This window comes from Podarcis filfolensis (assembly GCF_964270895.1).
Source record: "Podarcis filfolensis genome assembly, chromosome: 1".
Classification (NCBI taxonomy): domain Eukaryota; kingdom Metazoa; phylum Chordata; class Lepidosauria; order Squamata; family Lacertidae; genus Podarcis; species Podarcis filfolensis.
The window spans coordinates 106,849,850-106,870,843 of NC_139604.1; the positions used below are offsets into that span (position 1 = coordinate 106,849,850).

The 20,994-nt window shown below is 46.1% G+C and overlaps 1 protein-coding gene across 10 annotated transcripts in view; it reads left to right on the forward strand.

Annotated features, from left to right (window-relative positions):
* TMEM63C (transmembrane protein 63C) overlaps positions 1–20,994 on the forward strand; it is a 66,081-nt gene that overhangs the window by 14,613 nt on the left and 30,474 nt on the right. For 3 of the 10 annotated variants that reach the window (XM_083612537.1, XM_083612539.1, XM_083612541.1), the window contains exons 2-4: positions 6,551–6,755; positions 17,351–17,429; positions 18,610–18,849. In XM_083612537.1, the coding sequence (XP_083468663.1) occupies positions 18,655–18,849 (195 nt within the window). In that variant the 5' untranslated portion in view covers positions 6,551–6,755; positions 17,351–17,429; positions 18,610–18,654. Of the gene's footprint in view, positions 1–6,357; positions 6,756–10,117; positions 10,160–17,340; positions 17,430–18,609; positions 18,850–20,994 lie in introns of those variants that run through there. The other 7 variants (XM_083612536.1, XM_083612540.1, XM_083612533.1 and 4 more) reach the window with 6 other exon arrangements.

Below are 20,994 nucleotides of genomic sequence, written 5' to 3' on the forward strand. Positions count from 1 at the left end.
AAGTTTCCCACCAGTGGTGTTGATATAAGATTTAACAGCTAGTTCAGTTGACTTCTCTATAAGAAGTGGTGGGGAAGGTGCCATCTTGTCCTTTGCTTTGCTTCAGGTAGCAAAATGTCTTGGGCCAGCCCAGTACAGTGGTACCTCAGGTTAAGAACTTAATTCATTCTGAGGGCCGTTCTTAACCTGAAACTGTTCTTAACCGGAGGTACCACTTTAGCTAATGGGGCCTCCCACTGCTGCCGCGCCACTGCCGCACAATTTCTGTTCTCATCCTGAAGTAAAGTTCTTCACCCAAGGTACTATTTCCGGGTTAGCAGAGTCTGTAACCTGAAGCGTCTGTAACCCAAGGTACCACTGTATAATTTGGGCGGGGGAAGTTTCTAGGCTGTATGCATCCTTTATCCACACATATGCTGTTGCATCCATTCTCTTATGAGGTTGTGATTATCCCAGCTTAAAAAATGAAGCAACTCTGAATGTGCACACATAATTGGATCACCTCCATACTTTTTAGTATTAACCCACCCACCCCAATTTGTGGGTGTTTTGTTTTTAAGCCTAAGCTTTTAGCACATACCTGTTTCATTTAGTATTGCAGTGGATTAGTGGTATGTGGAGGGGAGCGGGTGGCGCTGTGGTCTAAACCACCAAGCCTCTTGGGCTTGCCGATCAGAAGGTTGGTGGTTTGAATCCGCATGACGGTGGTGAGCTCCCGTTGCTCTGTCCCTGCTTCTGCCAACCAGTTCAAAAACACACCAGTGCAAGTAGATAAATAGGTACTGTTGTGGCAGGAAGGTAAGAGGCGTTTCTGTGTGCTCTGGCACTCATCACAGTGTCCCGTTGTGCCAGAAGCAGTTTAGTCATGCTGGCCACATGACCTGGAAAGATGTCTGTGGACAAACGCTGGGTCCCTCGGCCTGAAAAGTGAGATGAGCGCCCACCCCATAGTCTCCTTTGACTGGACTTTAGCGTCCAGGGGTTCTTTACCTTACCTTTACCTATGTGGGTTAGTAAAGGTACCCCTGCCCATACGGGACAGTTGTGTCCAACTCTAGGGTTGCGTGCTCATCTCGCTCAAGAGGCCAGGAGCCAGCGCTGTCCAGAGACCCTTCCGGGTCACGTGGCCAGCGTGACTAAGCGGCATCTGGCGAGCCAGCACCAGCGCTGCACAGGGAAACACCATTTACCTTCCTGCTGGTATGCGGTCCCTATTTATCTACTTGCACCCGGAGGTGCTTTCGAACTGCTAGGTGGGCAGGAGCTGGGACCGAACGATGGGAGCTCACCCCGCCGCGGGGATTCGAACCACTGACCTTGCGATCAGCAAGTCCTAGGCACTGAGGTTTTACCCACAGTGCCACCCGCGTCCCGTCCCTATGTGGGTTAGTGCTCTCCTAAAGGTATCTGCAGCTTTGGTGCTCATTTCCAATGCCTTTCACAGGCACGTAGGTGAGGGATTGTGGGATGTGCATCACCTCCCCAAACCTCTCTGAAAAGGGATGTTTTTGTTGCCTGGATGTTTTAAAGCCCAGCTGCCTTTGTGCATGCGAGAGTGAAGCTGGGAATGGCAAGACGTTCTGCCTGGCGCTTCTTAGTCAGCGCACACCCGCCCACGCAAAAAGAGAGACAATAAGCCTCTCTACGTCAGCTGCTAGGAAGCAGTGTTGCTGAAGGCCAATTGTTGCTCCCATAAGCAACATGTGGAGATCTGAATTGCCATGCCTACCCTTTTAGCAGAGATTTCATACCTCCTGCCCTGCTTTTGACAAAGCCCCTAGCAAATCCCTTCTTCCATACACCCCGTTGGAAAGAGCGTGTGTCTGCATTCATGCCCTCTGCCCCGTGATGTTTGTTCCTCCTTGTTCTGGTACACATCAGGATTGCAGTGTGATGGTTGACGTTGGCTACTTCAGCAAGGATGGTAGCCTTTCTTTCTTATAGCACTGTGTGCCACAATGCGATTTGCGGGAACCCAAGAGAAAGAAAGGTATTTAAGTTGCAATAAGAGTTACTAGCAACCCTGGATCTTCCAGTCCGGGATGCAGTGGGGCAGCCAATGTTTCATTACCTTTGTACAATTTTATGATACAGTCAGACCTGTTGTACTGAGTACAGTTCTGGCTACTGTGCCTCAAAAAAATATTGTGGAACTGGAAAAGGGTGGTGGGTGTTTTTAAGGGCAATCAAAATAACCAGCAGGCTGGGACCACTCTTCTTTAAGGAATGGTTACAGCATTGGCGGCTCTTTAGTTTATACAGAAAGGTGACAAGGCGGGATCTGTAGATGGAGAGAAGTTTTTGTTCCTCATAGTTCCAAAACCCAGTGATGCTGAAAGGTTCAAGGCAGAAATAAGAGATTCTTCTTCATGCAGCACATACTAAAACTATGGGATTCAATACCTCAAGATGTAGTGATACCAACCATCTTGGACAACATTCAAAGGGGGATTAGAGAGCAGGGGTTTTCAACCTTTTTGGGTCCGCGGCTCCCTTGACCAACTCCAATCTTTCTACAGCACCCCTGTGGGGCTCAGGTTATGTCACCCCTTGCCTGCAGAGCTGGCAGCCCCATACCCGTCCCATGTGGAGTGTGCCCTCAACCTCCTCTCCTCTCCTCTCTCCTTGGGAGTCCTCTGGATAGCCACACCTGCCACCCCTGGTCTCTGAGCTGCCCCCCCCCAAAGAGAGGTGCCTCCTCACACTGCCCCACAGGGACCTAAGTAGCACCCCCTGGCCAGCCCCAGAGGAACCATTCACCTGGGGAGCTTGTAGCCAGGGCTGCTGCAGCAAACAGCTGTGCAAGCATTCGGGAGGCAGAGATGTGAGAGAGCATCAGAGGAAGGGAGGGAAGGAAAGAGGGACCACACTGGCCTCGGCACCCCTGACCATTATTCAAGGCACCCCAGGGTGCCCCGCACACTGGTTGAAAAGCACTGACATAGAGGATAAAGCTCTCAGTGGCTACTCATCTTGTTATCTAGTGTCAGAGATAGGACTTGGACAAGTGTTGCCGCATTCACATCCTGCTTGTTTGTGGGCTTCCCACGCATATCTGGTTGGCTGCTGTAAGAACAGAATGCTGAGCTAGATTGGCCTTTGGTTTCACCAGAGGGGTGCTTAGGACTATAGCAATAACATTGCCAGCAGGGAAGGAGGGAGGGCCTTGGCTTTGGGGAGGGCAGTTCAAACATTCTGTATCAATTGCTAATCGATCTGGGTGCTACTTCTGGGGGGTGCCAGACTCTGTGATGCTGCAAAAGAGAAACTCTGCATCTCTGCAATAGTCGGGTGATTAAGTTGTGAAGTCACAGGCAGAACAGTGCCAGGACCCTGCCATGGGGAGCTTGCCATCTAATTAGTTAATGTTTGCTTGGTGCTTTGCTGATGTATCATGCAGCAGTTGTACTAGGCATTACTGTTGTCAAGGTACAGTGCATACACAGGAGGCTATTAATAAACAAAACCAACAAACGGGGAGGAGGGGCTTTTAAGAGGCTAGGGGCAGAGGGCTGTCCTCTATAGTCCTGCCTAGTGGCTGCTGTTGAAAGGTTTCGGACAGAAGTCCACCAACCACCTGAAGGCACCACAACATCCTTGGGCACATCCCATGGTGATTGTCAAGGTCCCCTGTCCCTTCCAATTGTTTATTTTTGCAATTGACTTGTTGTTGTTGTTGTTGTTGTTGTTTGGGGGGGTGCCTGCTTGTTTTTTCCTCTGTGTTGCATTTATTTTGGGTTCTGTGTAAGCGTTTTCCCATCTGGGGACTCGTGTTTCTGACCATCACCCGTTTTTCTTCTGCAAAATGAATGTTTCGTTTTGCCCAGCCCATGAGATTTTCTTTGAGGGTCATCTCGTCCAACCCCTCGCAATGCAGGAATATGCAGCTGTCCCTTACAGGGATTGAACCTGCAACCTTGGCTTTATCAGTACACGCTCTAGCCAACTGAGCTATCCAGCTGCCTTTGAATACATTGGTACCTCGGGTTAAGTACTTAATTCATTCTGGAGGTCCGTTCTTAACCTGAAACTGTTCTTAACCTGAAGCATCACTTTAGCTGATGCGGCCTCCCGCTGCCGCCGCGCTGCCAGAGCACGATTTCTGTTCTCATCCTGAAGCAAAGTTCTTAACCCGAGGTACTATTTCTGGGTTAGCGGAGTCCGTAACCTGAAGTGTATGTAACCTGAAGCGTATGTAACCCGAGGTACCACTGTACTAAAGTGGGCTGGGGAACCTTTGGCCTGTGGCCTGATTAACCCACAAGGCCTTGGAGGTTGGCCCGTTGGGCTGTTCTGGGCAGGTCATGCCTGGCTTTCCCTGCTCCTGATTCTTCCTCTCAGTGTGTTCCCAATTATTTCTTTTCTTTGAATGAAAAGCTCACCAGCATTCTGATGCAAAGGAGCACACTTAGAGTGAATTCAAACTGGCATCCTTGGTGTAAATGCAGCAAATGTACCTGCTGTTGTGAAGTGTGAATCAGCCTCTAATTTGAGCCTTAGAGACTGCATTCTCTTAAGTCCTGGCCAAAGAAAAGAGGCGGAAGCATTTTGACTCCTTAAAATCAAAGGCTGGTGAACTTTCCTCCTGTTGGGATAGGTGAGCAGGAACAAACAGTCTTGTTTACTCTGGGATGGCGGTGCTCACAGCTCCATAGAGAAAGGCAGCAGCCCATGAATGATGACCCAAGTTACTCAAGAAAGGTGTGAGGTTGAAATGCCCTTATTTGCATTGACAAGGATAATTATTCCAAGGAGGCAACCTGGAAGTAATATCTGAATCAGGGTTGGGTGAGCAATCCTAGGTGTGCCTTGGAGGAAAGATTGGGAACACGTCATGTAGTCTTTAATAGGCAGCCGATTAAATTCATTGTGTAATCACTGTATTCATCCCTAGCTTGATTAATGAGATGCTTGTGCTAAACAACATGATGCCACACTATTATTATGCAAATCTGATTTGACCATGTACAGTTGTGGTTGCCGTACCTCAAAAAGGACACGGTAAAGCTGAGGAAGGATCAGGAAAGGGCCCCCCAAATGGTCAAGGCTCCTAAGCAAGCTTCAATAGAGGCGTGGAAGATGGTGCAGAGAAAACAGGTAGAAAAAGGTTTTTCTTCCTCTCTCATAACACTAGAACTCAGGGCCATCCAGTGACGTTGAGCGCTGGAATATGCATGACAGACCAAAGGAAACAGTGCATTGTTTAATTGTGGAATTTACTACCATAAGATGGTAATGATAGCCACCAACGTAGAGTGCTTTAAAAGGCTGTTAGACATATTCATTGAGGTTATAAGGCTATTTTGTGCCTCCACTCCCTGAGACAATATACCTCTGTATACCAGTTGTTTGGGATCACAAGTGGGGAGCGTGTTGCTGTGCTCAGGTCCTGCTTGCAGGCTTCTTAGGGGCATCTGGTTGACCATTTTGAGACCAGGATAGACTAGACGGGCCTTTGGTCTAATGCAGGGTTTCCCAAACTTGGGTCTCCAGCTGTTTTTGAACTACAACTCCCACCATCCCTAGCTAGCAGGACCAGTGATCAGGGATGGTGGGAACTGTAGTCCAAAAACAGCTGGAGACTCAAGTTTTGGGAAACCCTGGTCTAATCCCACAGGACAGCTCTTATGCTTTGTACTACAGTTCCCATCAGCACCAGCCAGCATGGCCAGTGGTCAGGGACGGTGAGAGTTGTAGCCCAAAATGTTTGGAAGACATCAAGTTGGGGAAGGCGGTACTAAACTGAGATCAGAAACCAGGTGGATTTCTCTGCTAGGTCTGCACCCAGGCTTCTATCTCTCCCCTCTTAGTTGGTGTAGGAAAGATAATAATTTCTCTGAAGAATCCGAATAGGCTGGATGCAACACAGCAGGACAAATGCCTGCCAGGTTTTTGGACTGGTAATACATCTCTGGTTGTGACACTTGACGGTCCCTGGGGGCAGAGGCACCAGGCAACTTATAAGGCCCACCTCTGCCCCCCCCCCCCCCGCTTGCAAATTGTGACCTAGCTGTAGCCGACAGCCTTCCCACTCCAGGAATAACTGAACGGCAAGTGCTGAATCAGATGAAATTGATGAATTACTGCAGTGACAGGGGGATGGAGGGGTGGGGGAACTCTGTGTGTATGTGCCTGGCGTGTCTGTGTGTGCAGGAGTCCTCCCACACTCTCCCTGGCTGATTCTAAGTGCCGGGAGCTGTGCTCCAGCTAAGAGTGGTGTATAAATGGCAAAGCTGGGAGAGAACTGTTCTCCGACGGCAGAAGCCCATCTGAAGTGACGGAGGATGCTGATTCTTCTCCGGGGGTTTCTTTTGGGGGTCTCTGCTTCCTGGAGCGGGGTTGTGCTGCATTGTTAATTAGAAACCCTCTTCTGGCAGCTGAGCTTGACCCATCCTACCTCTTTCCTCCGCCAACCAACGCAGGGTTTGTTTCCAGAGCCCTAAAAGGAAAGGGCTGGGGAAGGATGCCAATTCTTCATGCATCATAAGCTGCGTATACAACTGTAGAGGCCTCAGATGTACTGACAGCAGCTTCCCTCTTGTGTCTCCAGGGGGCTTAGGGCACAGCTGCCGCCGCCACCACCACTGCTTCATAGCAAGAATCCAGACTCCAAGGCTGATTCTGGGAACTTCATCAGGACCAACTGAGAAACAAAGCCTTGTGCGAACCAGGATCCAAGCATTCCCTTTTCCCCACCCGGTTAATCCCAGTGGCATTGTTATCTGTGTCTAAGCCTGTCTGGCAGTTTTCCCCAGGTATGTAGCAATTTTAATAAGCTTTTCTTTTTCGTGAGTGAGGTTTAAGCTTCCGAGTGCCTAGCCGTCTCTTAAAACTCCATTGTTTTGTTTATACTGAAGTCTCACGTCTAGTTTGGCTCCGGGTGTTTCACGCAGTTTAGACAACTGAGGATTTTGATGTGCCTTTCAGCCTTGTAATGAGGCAGTGCCAATCTTTTGACATGGGCACCCATTACGTTGAGAAGCTGACACACTCCACCCTTAGTAATATCCAAAGCTGGCTTACGCGAAGTCAGACCACTGACCCATCTTAGCTTAAAAAGTGCCTAGGCTGATTGTCAGGAGTTTTCCAGACAAGGGCCCTTGCAAGCCTTACCTGGGAATGACTGGGATTGTACCTGTCGCCTTCGAATGCAAAGCATGAGTTGTACTACTGGGTTACGGCCTTTCCCCCCTAATGATGGTGCATGGAGTGAGGTGCATGGGAGCGTAATGGTGGAGAAGCTGCTTCCCGGGGAATTTTGGGCTTGGCAGGAGAATGTATTTTGGATTGTGTTTTTTTATTTCTCTTGTAATTTAGTGTTATGATTTGGTGTGTTTTCTGGTTTCATGTGTGGTCAGGCGCTTCAGGTCCACCTCAGTGGGGAAAGAGCAAATTGCAACTCATAAAAAAATAAAATGTGTGTTCTCTGGAAAGACCTGATGATTTTGTGTGCTTAGGAGAACGTATACTAATCCTACAGAGTGAGTCTCAAATATACAAGTGTCGAGTTGTTGCTGTTTTAAAACGCTGATTAGTTGTTAAAAGGTACCCAAAGTTAAGAGAATTTGTAAATTATGCTTTTTGGGGGGCGGGCCTGTAAACATAGTGTTGTTGCTCTTTCATTTGAAAATTACCATGTTTTAGTGGTGGAAAGGGCTGCTGACAGTTAGTGTGTAGTGAAGTAGGAGGAGCAATCTTCTGGTTCAAAGGCAGCTTATTATTCATTTATTTATAGCATTTGATAGTCACTTTATCTTGCCCAAGGCAAACCAAAGCAACTTACAACCAAGCGGACAATGTTGGTTGCTCCAAGTCACAGGCATGGCCAAACTTGGCCCTCCAGCTGTTTGGGGACTACAACTCCCATCATCCCTAGCTAACAGGACCAGTGGTCAGAGATGATGGAAATTGTAGTCCCAAAACAGCTGGAGGGCCAGGTTTGGCCATGCCTGCTCCAAGAGGAGCTGTCTTGATCCTTTCAGTTCTGAAGAAAAATAGCCCACTGCTTTCCTATACTAAAGGAACCTCCTTCCTCCTCCAAAATAAAAATGGGAGGCCCCCATGCAAAGGAAGGAGCTCACAGAGAGGCAACTAGCTGAGGACTCCCTCAGTCCTGGAGTCGGCCTAACGGAGTGTAGTCTAGGCGCTCCCTGAAGAACACAGCTCTTGCTAGATGAGTCCAAATCTCCATTTAGTCCAGCATTAAAGCTTCCAGTGAGGGCCAGGCAAACGCCTCTGTAAATGGACAAGCAAACAAAGAAGGTGTTGGTGTCCTCATGGCTATTCCTCAGAAGGAGCTGGATTTGAGCACCTGGAACGCTGAAGGCCAAAATATGGGGTTGCATGGGGTTTGGAGTTACCAAGGGAAGTTCTACGACTTCTTAACTCTAAAAACATTTCAGAATGGCAGGAAAACATTTGCAGGCCACGGTATATCGTCAGTCACCAATGCAGGAGCTGGGTTTGCACCTGCACCCATAGAAACCCCCCCCCCGGCTCCCATAGAGTCCCATTCCTGCCTCTCCTCCCCCACTGCCCCAGTCAGTCCCCTGCTGAAATTAGAAATTGAGAAGGTAAAGTCTTGTCTGCTCAGCTGTACTTTTGAGGAAGCTCACCTGCCCCCTTGAGCCGGAAAAAAGAGAAATGCCAGGCCTAAATGCTGGCAGGGAGGAGGGAAAGAGAGTGTGCATGTGTGTGTGCATAGTTGCAGGGCAAGTGTGTGTGTGGCTCTGGTAGATCTGTGATACCATGGGAGTTGTCCCATTTTGCAAATGTGTCCATGGCCTGAAAAAGTGGACGATCCTTGTGGGTGCAAATTCTCTTCCCTGGGGTAATGGACCAGAGGCTCTTTAAAGTTATCCTTTCAGCCCAGCTTCCCCTGCGATTGCACCCACGTGGATCTCCAGTAATCATGCTCTAATTAAATGAAAATGGGCAGTTGCAGTTTGAGCAGTAGGGTTTTTTAAATTGTTCATTACTATTATATGGATGCTAACTACAGCTGCTGAGCTCATTTACGTCCCACATAAACAATTAGGACTAATTGACTGCTAATTATTCCAAGAGAAATGTATAGCCTGGTGAATATCACTTAGTTCCTAGCCAACTACTTGTTTTTAATGAAAAAAAACCCAAAAAATAAATACAAACTTGCACAGGAAAGTAAAGGGGTCCTGTGTCTTGTGTGTACACATAGTCACACATAGTGTGGTGTACTGGTTGGGACAAGGGAGACCTGAGTTCAAATCTCCACACTGTCTTGGAGCTTGCTAGTCAATACCTCTCAGGCTGGCCTACCTCACAGGGTTGGTGTAAGGATAAAATGATGGTGCGGAGAACCATGTACAGTGGTACCTTGGGTTAAGTACTTAATTCGTTCCGGAGGTCCGTACTTAACCTGAAACTGTTCTTAACCTGAAGCACCACTTTAGCTAATGGGGCCTCCTGCTGCTGCTGTGCTGCCGGAGCACAATTTCTGTTCTCATCCTGAAGCAAAGTTCTTAACCTGAAGCGTATGTAACCTGAAGCGTATGTAACCCAAGGTACCACTGTATGTCATTTTATTTGTTTTGGGGGGCAGGGGAAGGAAAGGCAGGTTATAAATGCAGCAAGTAAATAAATTCACATTCTGTGCCTTGCTGAAATGCTCCCTTCCTGATCTCTTCAGTGCTAGCTTGGTTAAGGTGTTCTGGAGCAATTTCAGGGAGGAAGCTACTGCTGGGAATGTGGGAAAGGCAAGCTGCACTGTGGATATAAGGAGATCTCAGCCAGGAATTCATTCAACCAGGGCTAAATGTGCTTCTGCTAAGATGCTCTTCTCCTCAAAACAAAACAAAAACCTGCTGTTTTCTTGGAGAAACTGCCCTCTTAGCTGAGGCGTGTTAATGCATAAATAGGTGTATCATAAACAAACATGGGAAAATTTAGGGAAAGAGACAGAGATCCTTTGGAGTGTTGAATCCTTTTGCAATTGGACTGTGCCATATGAAAAGAGATGAGAGATTATTCTACAATATCTTGTTTCATGTCCCGTTTTCGTACTTCTGTATCACTTGTAAGCTATTGGGTGTGATTTTTTGTTATGTTTATTTCTCCTGTGAGTTCATTCCTCTCTTAGGTTCAGAGCCAGCTGTTCAACATCCAGCAAGGTCCACCCCAGGCACAACTCAAGTGTAGCTAAGCCCACGATCCCAGGCCCAGCCTCTGTGTGTTTTGCACAAGCATGACACAGCATTAAAGAGGATGTTCTTGATAAACATACAGAGAGGGCAACTATCCCATTCTGTAGACAAGCCCAAAAAACATGGGATGGTGGGACCTTGTATGTACTGGGTTAGATTTATTACATTTCTGTATCATTTGCTACTAATAAAAAACCTCTCAAGGCAATTTAGAGCTGGGTAAAAAAAGAGAATGACAAAATCACATTAATAATGCCTGGGAAATAAATAAAAAAAACAGCTTTGCCTGGTGCTGAAATAATTGCAAGGTTCTTCCTAGGGAGGGGGCTACCTCAGAGAAGGCCTAGTCTGTCATTGCCACCTTCCTTTGGAAGTAGCACACAGAAAAGAGCCTCAGATGATGATCTCAGGGCCTGGGCAGGTTCATACTGTAACTTTATTTCATGTTTAGAATTTCACTTATGGCATGGGTGCCCAAATGGCCAAATGCCATGGGTGCCAATGCCTTCTTAGGCTTTGATTCTTTGTAGAGATGTTATGGGGAACAGCACTGCTTATTTGTACAATATCATCCATAAGTACGTTTCTCAGGGGAAAGTAAATATTTACTATGGGAGAATGAGAAAGTGGAAGGATTCTCAAATAAGAGCAAGAGAGAACTGATGAGAGAAAACAGATCAAGTCTGGTTTGTCGACCTGGGAGCTGTCCACCCAAGTGTTAGATTGTGAGTCACTTGTCCTAAAGAGTTTTTGTGTACTGTTTCCAGTAGCCTAGCCCAGTGGTTTTCAACCAGTGTGCCGTGGCACCCTGGGGTGCCTTGAGTGATGGTCAGGGGTGCCTTGGACAACACTGCCATCTGTCCCTCTTTCCTTCCCTCCCCCCTCTGATGCCCTCTCATGTCTCTGCCTCCCAAAGGCTTGCACAACTGTTTATTTCAGCAGCCCTGGCTATAAGCTACCCAGGCGAGTGGTGCCTCTGCGGCTGGCTAAGGGGTGCTGGTTGCCAGGAGCTGAGACAGCCCGGGAGTAAGCAAGCAAGCTGGCAAGGGAGTGCAGCCAGCCAGCCCTTGCTGTTGGGAATGGACAGACAAGTGCCAGGCTCCTGTGGGGAAGTGTGAGGAGGCACCTCTGTTTGGGGCAGGGGGAGCTCAGAGGCCAGCAGCTGCCCAGATGACTCCCAAGGAGAGAGGAGAGGAGGTTGAGGGAACACTCCACAAGGGAGGGTGTTTGAAAAAGGGTGAGAGGCTGCCAGCTCTGCAGGCAAGGGGTGACATAACTGGACTCCTGAGCCCCACTGGGGTGCCACAGAATGTAGTTGGCCAAGGGAGCCGTGGAATCAAAACAGTTAAAAAGCTCTGGCCTTGCCAAATACAGAACGCACACGTGGTGTCCGTACTGATGAGTACATGTTTGGATAAATCATGGCTGTTTCCTCAGAAATGCATGCAAGTGGGAGCACATTCCTTTCAAAATCATGTGAGTTGTAATGGGGGGGCAGAGCCATAGTCACACAGGGCTTTTCGTAAGTGTGAGTCACATTTTGTGTCATTGTGCAAGAAGCATTTTTGTGGATGTCAGAACCTGGGTAAAAAGTAGCCCTATGCAAAGAGAAGCTGTGGGGGGGGGGGGAGAAGGAGGAGGAGAGAGGGAGCATCAAAATTAAATGTCTAAAACCTCAGTTTCTAACACTGGTACCTTCCCACTCCATAGTTCTATGATTCTATGAAACACAGGTTTGTTATGGAGCCCAGATCATATGCCACTGTTTGTGGTTCATTTCCTGTCTCGTTTCAATTTCCCTTTGCTCTCATTTGAAATCTCAAAAGCTATTGACCCAGTCAAGACCTGGTCGCTTTGTTCTTTTCTTGGCAAGTGAAAGTGAAGCGTGCTGGAGGTCAACGCAGCCTTTATTCCCCCTCCCCCAGTTGCTGCATGTCATGACCTGATGTTTGTGCTGAGCTAAGCACTGAGGCCTGTATTGAGACATCTTTCCCAGGCAGAGCTAGCTATCGATTTGTCGGAGGTGCTGAGTCAGTGTAACCAGCTAAAGGCTTCCCTTCCCTCTTTCCCTGGGGGTCTCCACTGACCTTGCGCTCTCAGCAACCCAAGTCATGCACACGGCTGAGCTTCATTCATTTGTCGATTTGGCTCTGGGCAGCAAAGAACAGCTAATCTGAGATGACCCCACTGCCGAAAGCTTCATTGCTACAAGATGGAGACCTCCCACTCAGGCATGCCGAAAGACCAGAACGGCAGGAGCAGTGAGCTCAGAAGACAAAACCAAAGCATGAGGAGGAAGTTGAGCAAATAACTGACATTTAGGGATCCTAACAATCAAATAAGATTTGGGCTGAGTTTTTGTGCTTACCCCCCCCCCCCCTTGTAAAACCTAATTTAAACTGACTTTGATCTGCCATCAAATTACATTAATACTGTCTCATTGCAGGGGAGGACGGTAATGAATAGAATTAAGAAAACAATCCAATACAACTTGCTTGGGCATATTCTTTTGAGTTTTCTTGTAATTAGCTTTTGTCACATCTTCCTATTTCTGTCATCGTGATTATTTGTTGAGTCTGGTGCTAGGAAGACGTTAAAGTGGCTTTTGGAGGATGCACACCCACGACAGACTGCATGTTAACAATCACATTTGGAGGTTTGATTATAGGTATTTGCAATCCCCCCCCCCCAGCTGGAGATGAAAAATAAATTTACCTCCACTCAGAATAGCTCAGATTCTGTTCTAAAGCAATATTTGCCTGAGGTTGTTTGTCAAAGAAGAAGCTTTGTAGAGTGGCTGGGGAAACCCAGCCAGATGGGCAGGGTATAAATAAATTATTATTATTATTATTATTATTATTATTATTATTATTAACCTTATTTTGTTCATAAAAGCATGAGTTTTTCTAAAGTGGTACGAGCTACTTTGGCTTGTCCCATTATAAAGGTTGAATGCTAGAGACTGAAGCAATTTGCTGACATAGTACCTGTTTCCTAGAATCCAGCATCTGCAACGATCTAAATGAGGAGGGGGCTTTGCCAAAATGAAGTGAATTGATGTGTATACATAACCTACACAAATGCATATTTAAAAGTTAAGATTTAATAAGGGCTGTGATATAAGAAAAGACTGTAGTGAGAGTGCCTTGCAAGCAAAAGATCCCAGATTCGATCCCTGGCAAATCCAGTTTGACACCATGGAGAGCTGTTTTCCAGTTGGTGTAGAGTTTACAGTGTAGACAGTAAAAAGCTAGATGGACCAAATTTCAGATGTAGTAGAAGGGCAGTTTTACTAGGTCGGTCCCTCTCTTTAAAATAACAGCCTTGCCAACAAAAAATATTGCAAACCTGGGGGGAGGGAGAGTCATATAGGTTCTAAATGGCTTACATACTGTTAGGACCTCATTAAAACGCTTAATGAATAGTGATACAGATTGATGACCATTTACACCTAGGGAAGAATAAATGGTTAATGGACAGTAATTCTGAACTGGTACTAGCTCCCTTCTGTTCTTAGTTTGCTATACTTAATTTTTGCAATTGTACACTGGTTACATGCACCAGAGTCTTGCTGATTTGTCGTACTGCTTGAATCTAAACACAGCACTTGGGAAATAAGCTGTACTGTTTGTACTTAGAATTGGGACGCTAAGCGTGCGTAAAATTTGGCACAGGTTAGTAGGCGGCCAGTATCTCATGACATCTGTCATGCTATTTAGGAAATGCTTCTTTAACAGTTTCCAGGTACAGTGGATGCTTGAGTTGCGAACATGATCCGTGCAGGATGCACGTTTGCAACCCGCAGCGTTTGCAACCTGCAGTGGCGTGTCTGCACACGCGTGGGTTGTGATTCGGCACTTTTGTGCATGCGCAAAGCGCGATTTAGCACTTCTGCGCATGCGCGACCGCCAAAACCCGGAAGTAACCCATTCCGGTGCTTCCGAGTTTTGGTGGTCTGTAAACCAAAAAAACCCAGCCTGAAGCGGCTGTAACCTGAGGTATGACTGTATAGGGAAGTTGGCCTTTCTGGTGTTGGTGATTTGCTTTATTGTATTGTCTGAAACAGAACAGCTATGCGGTGCAAAGTGACTTTGGCCACATTCTCACAATACATTCACAGCACTATGATGCCACTTTAAGCAGTCATGGCTTCTGGGAGCTGTAGTTTATTAAGGGTGCTGAGAGTTGTTAGGAGAACTCTTAATTCCCTGCCCTGCCCCGCCCCAGCTAAGGAACTCTGGGAATCATAGCTCTGGGAGGGGAATAAAACCTCCTAACAACTCTCAGCACCCTTAAACTACAGCTCCCATAATTCTTTGGGGGAAGCCATGCCTGTTTAATGTGGTACCATAGTCATTTTTGGTGTGAATGTGGCCTACTGTTTATCAGTTCATGTGAGAACTGGAAGGAGGGAATAAAAGGCAGGAACTTGAGAAAATCCAAATGGAAAAGAAGTATAAATGGAAACTGTTGAGAGGAATCTTTGAGCCTGGCACAGTAGTGTGTTGTTCCCCTTGTGAGTGTCTGTGCACTTAACATTTTGGATGATTTCCCCAGTACTGATGGAGCTCTTCTGTTTGCATTGTTGAGGTAACCAAGGTTTTAGTTTAGGAAAAACTGAGCCAGAGGGATGCCTCTGCATTTGTTTTGTGAGAAGGGATGTAGGAGACAGATTGCTCTGAAACAGACTGGAGATTGCAGGGAAGCAAGATTGGTATTCGGTAATATTGTTTGGCTGACTGAAGAAAGAAGGTCAGTGCTTGTGGAATCCCCTCCAAGAACTTCAGAGCACAGATGGAGAACTGCATATTTGCACATTCCCCCCAGACTCTCATTTGAGCTGACTAGGAGTGCAGAGCTCCCAAGAAATGAGATTACATTCTTAAAAATCTCTCATTAACATAATTAGCAAGTGTCACCAACCCTGGTAGATCTGACAGGAAGGCTCAGTGGGAGTTCAAGGGAAGACAAAGAAAAGGAATATTGATGATGTGGCAAAGCTGTGTCTGCTTCAGCAGGAAGAGGCAGGAGTCTTGATACCCTGAACTAAAAAGATAAGAGACATCCCAACTCTTGTTTTCTACTCCATGCCTATGAGCATTTGGTTTTGATCGGATCTGTAAAGTAGGGAGAACGGGATGCACCTAAAATCAGAATAGAAGCTGCTGTGTGCGCCCCCTTTATTTTTCTACGCAAAGATGCCTCTATATAGTAAATGTGTGGAAATTATTAGTGCTTCTTAATGTGTGAAGGTCCCACATACTTGTATAGGAAAGGTATAATTGGCTGCAGTTTCCCAGCATGTGTACATCACATGTAAACATTGTGAAACCTCAAATGTTGAGGCTGCTGAAGAGCCCAGAGCGCATGTTGGCTGAGAGTCCTGGAAGACCTGCTCTCTGCCTTGCAGGCCTTTTTCCACCTGGACTGGGAGGTCGGGGCCGGACTGACTCCAACTGCAAAAGCTGAGGCTGCTGAACAGACACTTGGGCTGGGGTGTTATTTGGCGGTTTAGGGGGGGGGTTACCATTGAGTTTTGTATCTTTATTTTAGATCTTGCCATTTATGTGGAAATTGTGCAGTTGTTGTTTCTTTTTTAATGTTTTATTTATTGTTGGGTTGCTTTTGTTATGTTGTAGTATGTATTTTTTCATGTTGCAAGTCACCTTGAGCATGGTTTGATCTGAAGAAAAGTAGCATAAAAATAAAATTATATATGTATGTAAACACACTTGAGCCAATTGGCCATTACTTCTCGGCCTAACATGCTTCATAGGATTATTGTGATGGTAACACCCATGGAAGAAGCCGTGGAGGGTGCTTTCTTGCCTAGGAAAGCTATAAACTGTGGAAACAGCCTGAATGCTGACCCTGAAAAGCCTTCTCTGTGCCAGGGAAAAATAAACTCAAAGCTGCAGGTTCCTAGGAGTCTCTCTGGTCCAGACGCTCTCTCTGTGAGAGGGTCACTCTTGTTAACAAAAGGGGAATGAATTATGCAGCAATTGGCAGTGCCAGATGGCGACTTCCCTGCTGTTTACATAAAGAGGGGAGGAGAGAGAAGGCAGGCACAGGTAGAAAGGAGCTGCACACTCAGACAGAGGGCAGATTTCACTATGACTCTGCTGCCATTTTGAAACACAAAAGAGACTTATTTCCACTGCCCATTTGAAGGGGGGAGTTGGCATCCCTCTGTCTTGGGAGACAATGGAGGAGTGCGCTTTTGGGGGTGAAGTCAAACTGTTGGAAGCACCTGCTGTGTCTTATAGAGACCGATAAGGGAGAGACATGTTTTGTTGCAGGTGGAGCAGATGAAGGTGCCTGGTTGTGCTGCTGCAGATGCACCGTGGCGTTTCTTCTCTCTGTGTTCCTCCCATCAGTCATTCCTCCTCTGGTCACTGCTATGGATACACAACCTGACTACCTGACGAAAGAGGGAGACTGTGGCCACACCTTCACACCGTACAGTTAATGCACTATGATACCACTTTAAGCATTAAATATGGCTTTCCTCAAAGAATCCTGGGATCTGTAATTTGTTAAGGGTGCTAAGAGTTGTTAGGAGATCCTTGTTCCCCTCTCAGAGCTAAAGTTCTCAGCGTAGTTGAACATTAATTTCCAAATTAGGGTGCTTCACACATACTGTTTTATTTCATTTAGTTATATTTTTTATTTTAAAAAATATGCCGGCTTGTTTTTTTTTTTAACTTTTCAGAGTTATTTGTATTTTTAATAATTATTTTATATTGTTTCATGTAAATCAGAAGTTTTTGTTGATTAAAGAGTATGTAAATCGTGTGCATGCATTCCACTTTTAAAAAGCTTATCACATGCAGCATGCAACGAGTTTAGTGAAACGAATTTGCTGTGTTTGTTCTACTTCACTGCCAACCATGCCCTGTTTAGGTTGATCATTAGAAACAAAGGAAGTTGGCAGGTGAAAACAAATGCTTACAGGGGCTGCCAATTCAGCTGGATGTCTGAAGATCTAAGCAGGACACTCCTGGCTCTCAAAACAGATGTTTGTTTTGCAAGGGTTGGTGGGGTGTGGCAAGACACGTTTCACTGGATTATTACAAAGAATGATGTAAAGAATACCAGAGGGCATGTACAGCTCAAGTCACTCAGTTTCCAAAACTTATTGTTTGTTTTTGTTTTGTAGCGGAGCTCAGACGGACTCCACCGCAGTGGTGATGATGGCTGATCCTGGTGTCTGGAACGGAGTCTAAATCTGGGAATGACGCTTCTCGGGTATGAGTAAAAAAGAAACCACAAGTGTAAAGAGGATAGAGGATAGGCTCCTAAGTCCTTGTCATAGAGCACGATGCAGAGCAGCAATGGGTGGTGTTGCACTCAGATCCTGCTTGTGAGCTTCCCATAGGCATCGAGTTGCCATGGAGGACAGGAGGCAGGACTAGATGGGCCTTTGGCCTGATCCAGCAAGGAGGGCTCTTCTTAAGTGAGTTCACTGCAACTGGTGCTTTGCCTCCTCCCCGGCATTGGGATCATTTAAGAGCTGGTGGAAAACAAATACAAGAATTGCTTTGCTGGTTCAGGCTGAGGTCTATGTAATCCAGCAGCCTATTGTTCATGGTTCTTGGTGATTTCAGAGTAAACAGGGCTGTACCCATGTCTTAACAGTTGAACTCCAAATCCCATCCTCCCTGACTTTTGGCTGGGCTGGCTGGAGCTGATGGGAGTACATCAAAGTCCAGAGGGTCATAGGTTAGCTACCCCTGTTTTAACAGATGGGATACAAGACACAGACCAAGCAGTTAGTGCAATTTCACCCATATTTCCAAATTACACCAACACTTTGCTTCTCCATGGTCTTTCTGCTGTGCTTCACTAAACTATCGTTTGGCTTATCTTGTCATCCAAACCTGAGCTTGTGCTTTAGCTCTTCTGGACAAACCAGAAGCTGTAAACTATAGGACAAACCTTGCTTACAGCTTTTATTAGTCTGGAAATAGCCCAGATTCAGATGACACACTGCGCCAAATTGTGGCTTAGCACAGTGCGGCAATGGACTGACCACAGTGCAGAGTAGCTGCACTCTCCTCTACCAAGGACTCCACAATTGCACATGTGTGCTAAACTATGGTTTGGTATAGCATGGTATGCAAACCAAGCCAGTATCTCTTTGGTCAGACATTTCCTGACGGATTGCTGGATCATTTTGCTTATTAGTTCAAGGATTGTATTGCATTTGGGTTTTTAAAATGATGTTATTTGCATATTTTATCTGTATTTGTATATTGAGTTTGCTGCATATCTTAAAATCCATGATCTTTTACTGTTTTTAAAGTCTTTGGCTCCTTATTGTAAACCTCTTCAAGATATGTTATATATTGTAAGCAGCATGTAAGCTTACTAAATAAATAGAGCTTTTAAAGTCTCCTTCAACCCTTCCCCTCTTAACTTTACCCAGGTATTTTGCAGAGTAAAGCTCTCTAGGAGACCACCAGCTTCATAGATGGACAGGATGTACAGAACTGATCCTCTGGCAGGAAACTGGAGCTCCATCTCCCTGGATGACTCCATATTCCTGGATGCCCAAAACAACAGCACAGAGCAGTGCTTCAATGCCCATTCCCGCAGCTCTGTCCTGCAAGGGCTGCCGTTTGGCGGTGTACCCACGGTGCTTGCCCTCAACTTCATCATCTGGTTGGTGAGTGAAGACGGGAGGTCCTTAATATCTCATTATTAACCATGCGTTACTCGGGATGCACATTGCTTCACATTCAGCTGGGAATGGGTTGGCTTCATCATTATTAGATGAGCCGTTTGCTGTTGTTTCAATTCTGCCCAGTATCTATGCATACATACTATCTGTATATACTATCCACAGTGGCTATAATTTGCCTTGGGGATGCAGGTGGCGCTGTGGTTTAAAACACCACACCTCTTGGGCTTGCCAGTCAGAAGGTTGGTGGTTCGAATCCCCGTGACAGGGTGAGCTCCCGTTGCTCTGTCCCAGCTCCTGCCAACCTAGCAGTTTGAAAGCACACCAGTGCAAGTAGATAAATGGGTACTCCTGCGGCCGGAAGGTAAACGGTGTTTCTGTGTGCTCTGGTTTCCATCACGGTGTTCCATCACGCCAGAAGCGGTTTAGTCGTGCTGGCCACATGACCTGGAAAGCTGCTATGGACAAACACCAGTTCCCTCTGTCTGAAAGTGAGATGAGCGCCACAACCCCATAGTCGCCTTTGACTGGACTTAGCCCTCCAGGGGTTGTTTACCTCTTTACCTTTTTATAATTTGCCTCCATTGTCAGAGTCAATATGCCTCTGACTACCACTTTCTGGAAACAGTAGCTGTTGTTATCTTGTTCTCCTCCCTGGTTTCCCACAGGCATCTGGTTGGCCACTGTGAGAACAGGATGCTGGACTTGATGGGCTGTTTGCCTGATCCAGCAGGCTCTTCTTTTGTTCTTGTTTCCAAAAATACAAATCACTGTCTTGTTTCCAAAAAGGGAAGCGGTTAGAAGAGAACACACTAAAAATGTTCCACACTGATGTTAGCTTACCTTAAAAAGTCATATGCAGATGTTTCTCCATCCTGAGTTTGCCATGTTATCAGTGCTGCTGTATGTAGAATAACGCTTGATAATTGATGACACTGCTGTACACAGTTCATGTTACTCTGCTTCTAAAGAGGGTTGCTTCTTCCTGATAAAGCCTAGGGTGGAGCTGCATGTTACAACATAAAACAGAACCCCCAACCCCAAATTAGCCTTATACCACTAACGTTGTGTGGTGGTGGGAGACTTGCTGGGGAAACTGCAAGTTGGGTAGGAAATGTTTAGTCCCTCCTCCATATTTTTCGCCTTTTCCAAGTCCAGGAGTCAACTTAAAAGGGAAAATTGGCTTGAGTGTTTGTGTGCTTTGCAAGGGAAGACCAGCAGGCATGATAAAGGTTAAACACTCCCTCTTCCTTCCTGGCCATTCATTCTCCCATCTCACTTTCACAGTATCTCAGCAAATGCAGGTTTGGGCATGATTTTTTGTTTAGCTAACAACCTGAGCTGCCCTTTAACAAAATACCAAAATGTGTGAAAGCAGAAGTGTTCAGCAAGACAAATGGTGGTGGGGACCACCCCCTCCCACCGCAGAAACATGGACCTAATATGTGTAGAATATAGCACTTATGGAACACTTAACTCGCCATTGGAGGTGATAAGAGGAATCACAAAGAAAAATGGGTTTGACTCTGTAGGGTCTCGATTTATATCGTTTATTAAAAATAGTACAGTAACCTCCCCTCAGTCTCAGTCATAGCAGCGACTATTGAGAAATTATCTTAACACTTAAGGCTGGAGTATACCCTATGGATGTGAGCTGAATTTGTAATGGAAAAGATTTTCCAAGTTTGTTTTGATGCTATGTGGATGACTGCATACAAGGTTTATTATTATTATTATTATTTATTGAATTTCTTGGTTGCTTTATCTTGCGACAACCCAAAGCGACTTACAAAAAACAACAACTGCACGTAGATACATTAAAAACAAGACGAAAAAGAAATATGTTTAAAACATCTCACATCTACCCGGAGACTGAGGTCCAGCGCCGAGGGCCTTCTGGTGGTTCCCTCACTGCAAGAAGCCAAGTTACAGGGAACCAGGCAGAAGGCCTTCTCGGTAGTGGCACCCGCCCTGTGGAACACCCTCCCACCAGATGTCAAAGAGAACAACAACGACCAGACTTTTAGAAGACATCTGAAGGCAGCCCTGTTTAGGGAAGCTTTTAATGTTTGGTGCATTGCTGTATTTTAATATTATTATTATTATTATTACCCTTTTCTAAAAAGCCAC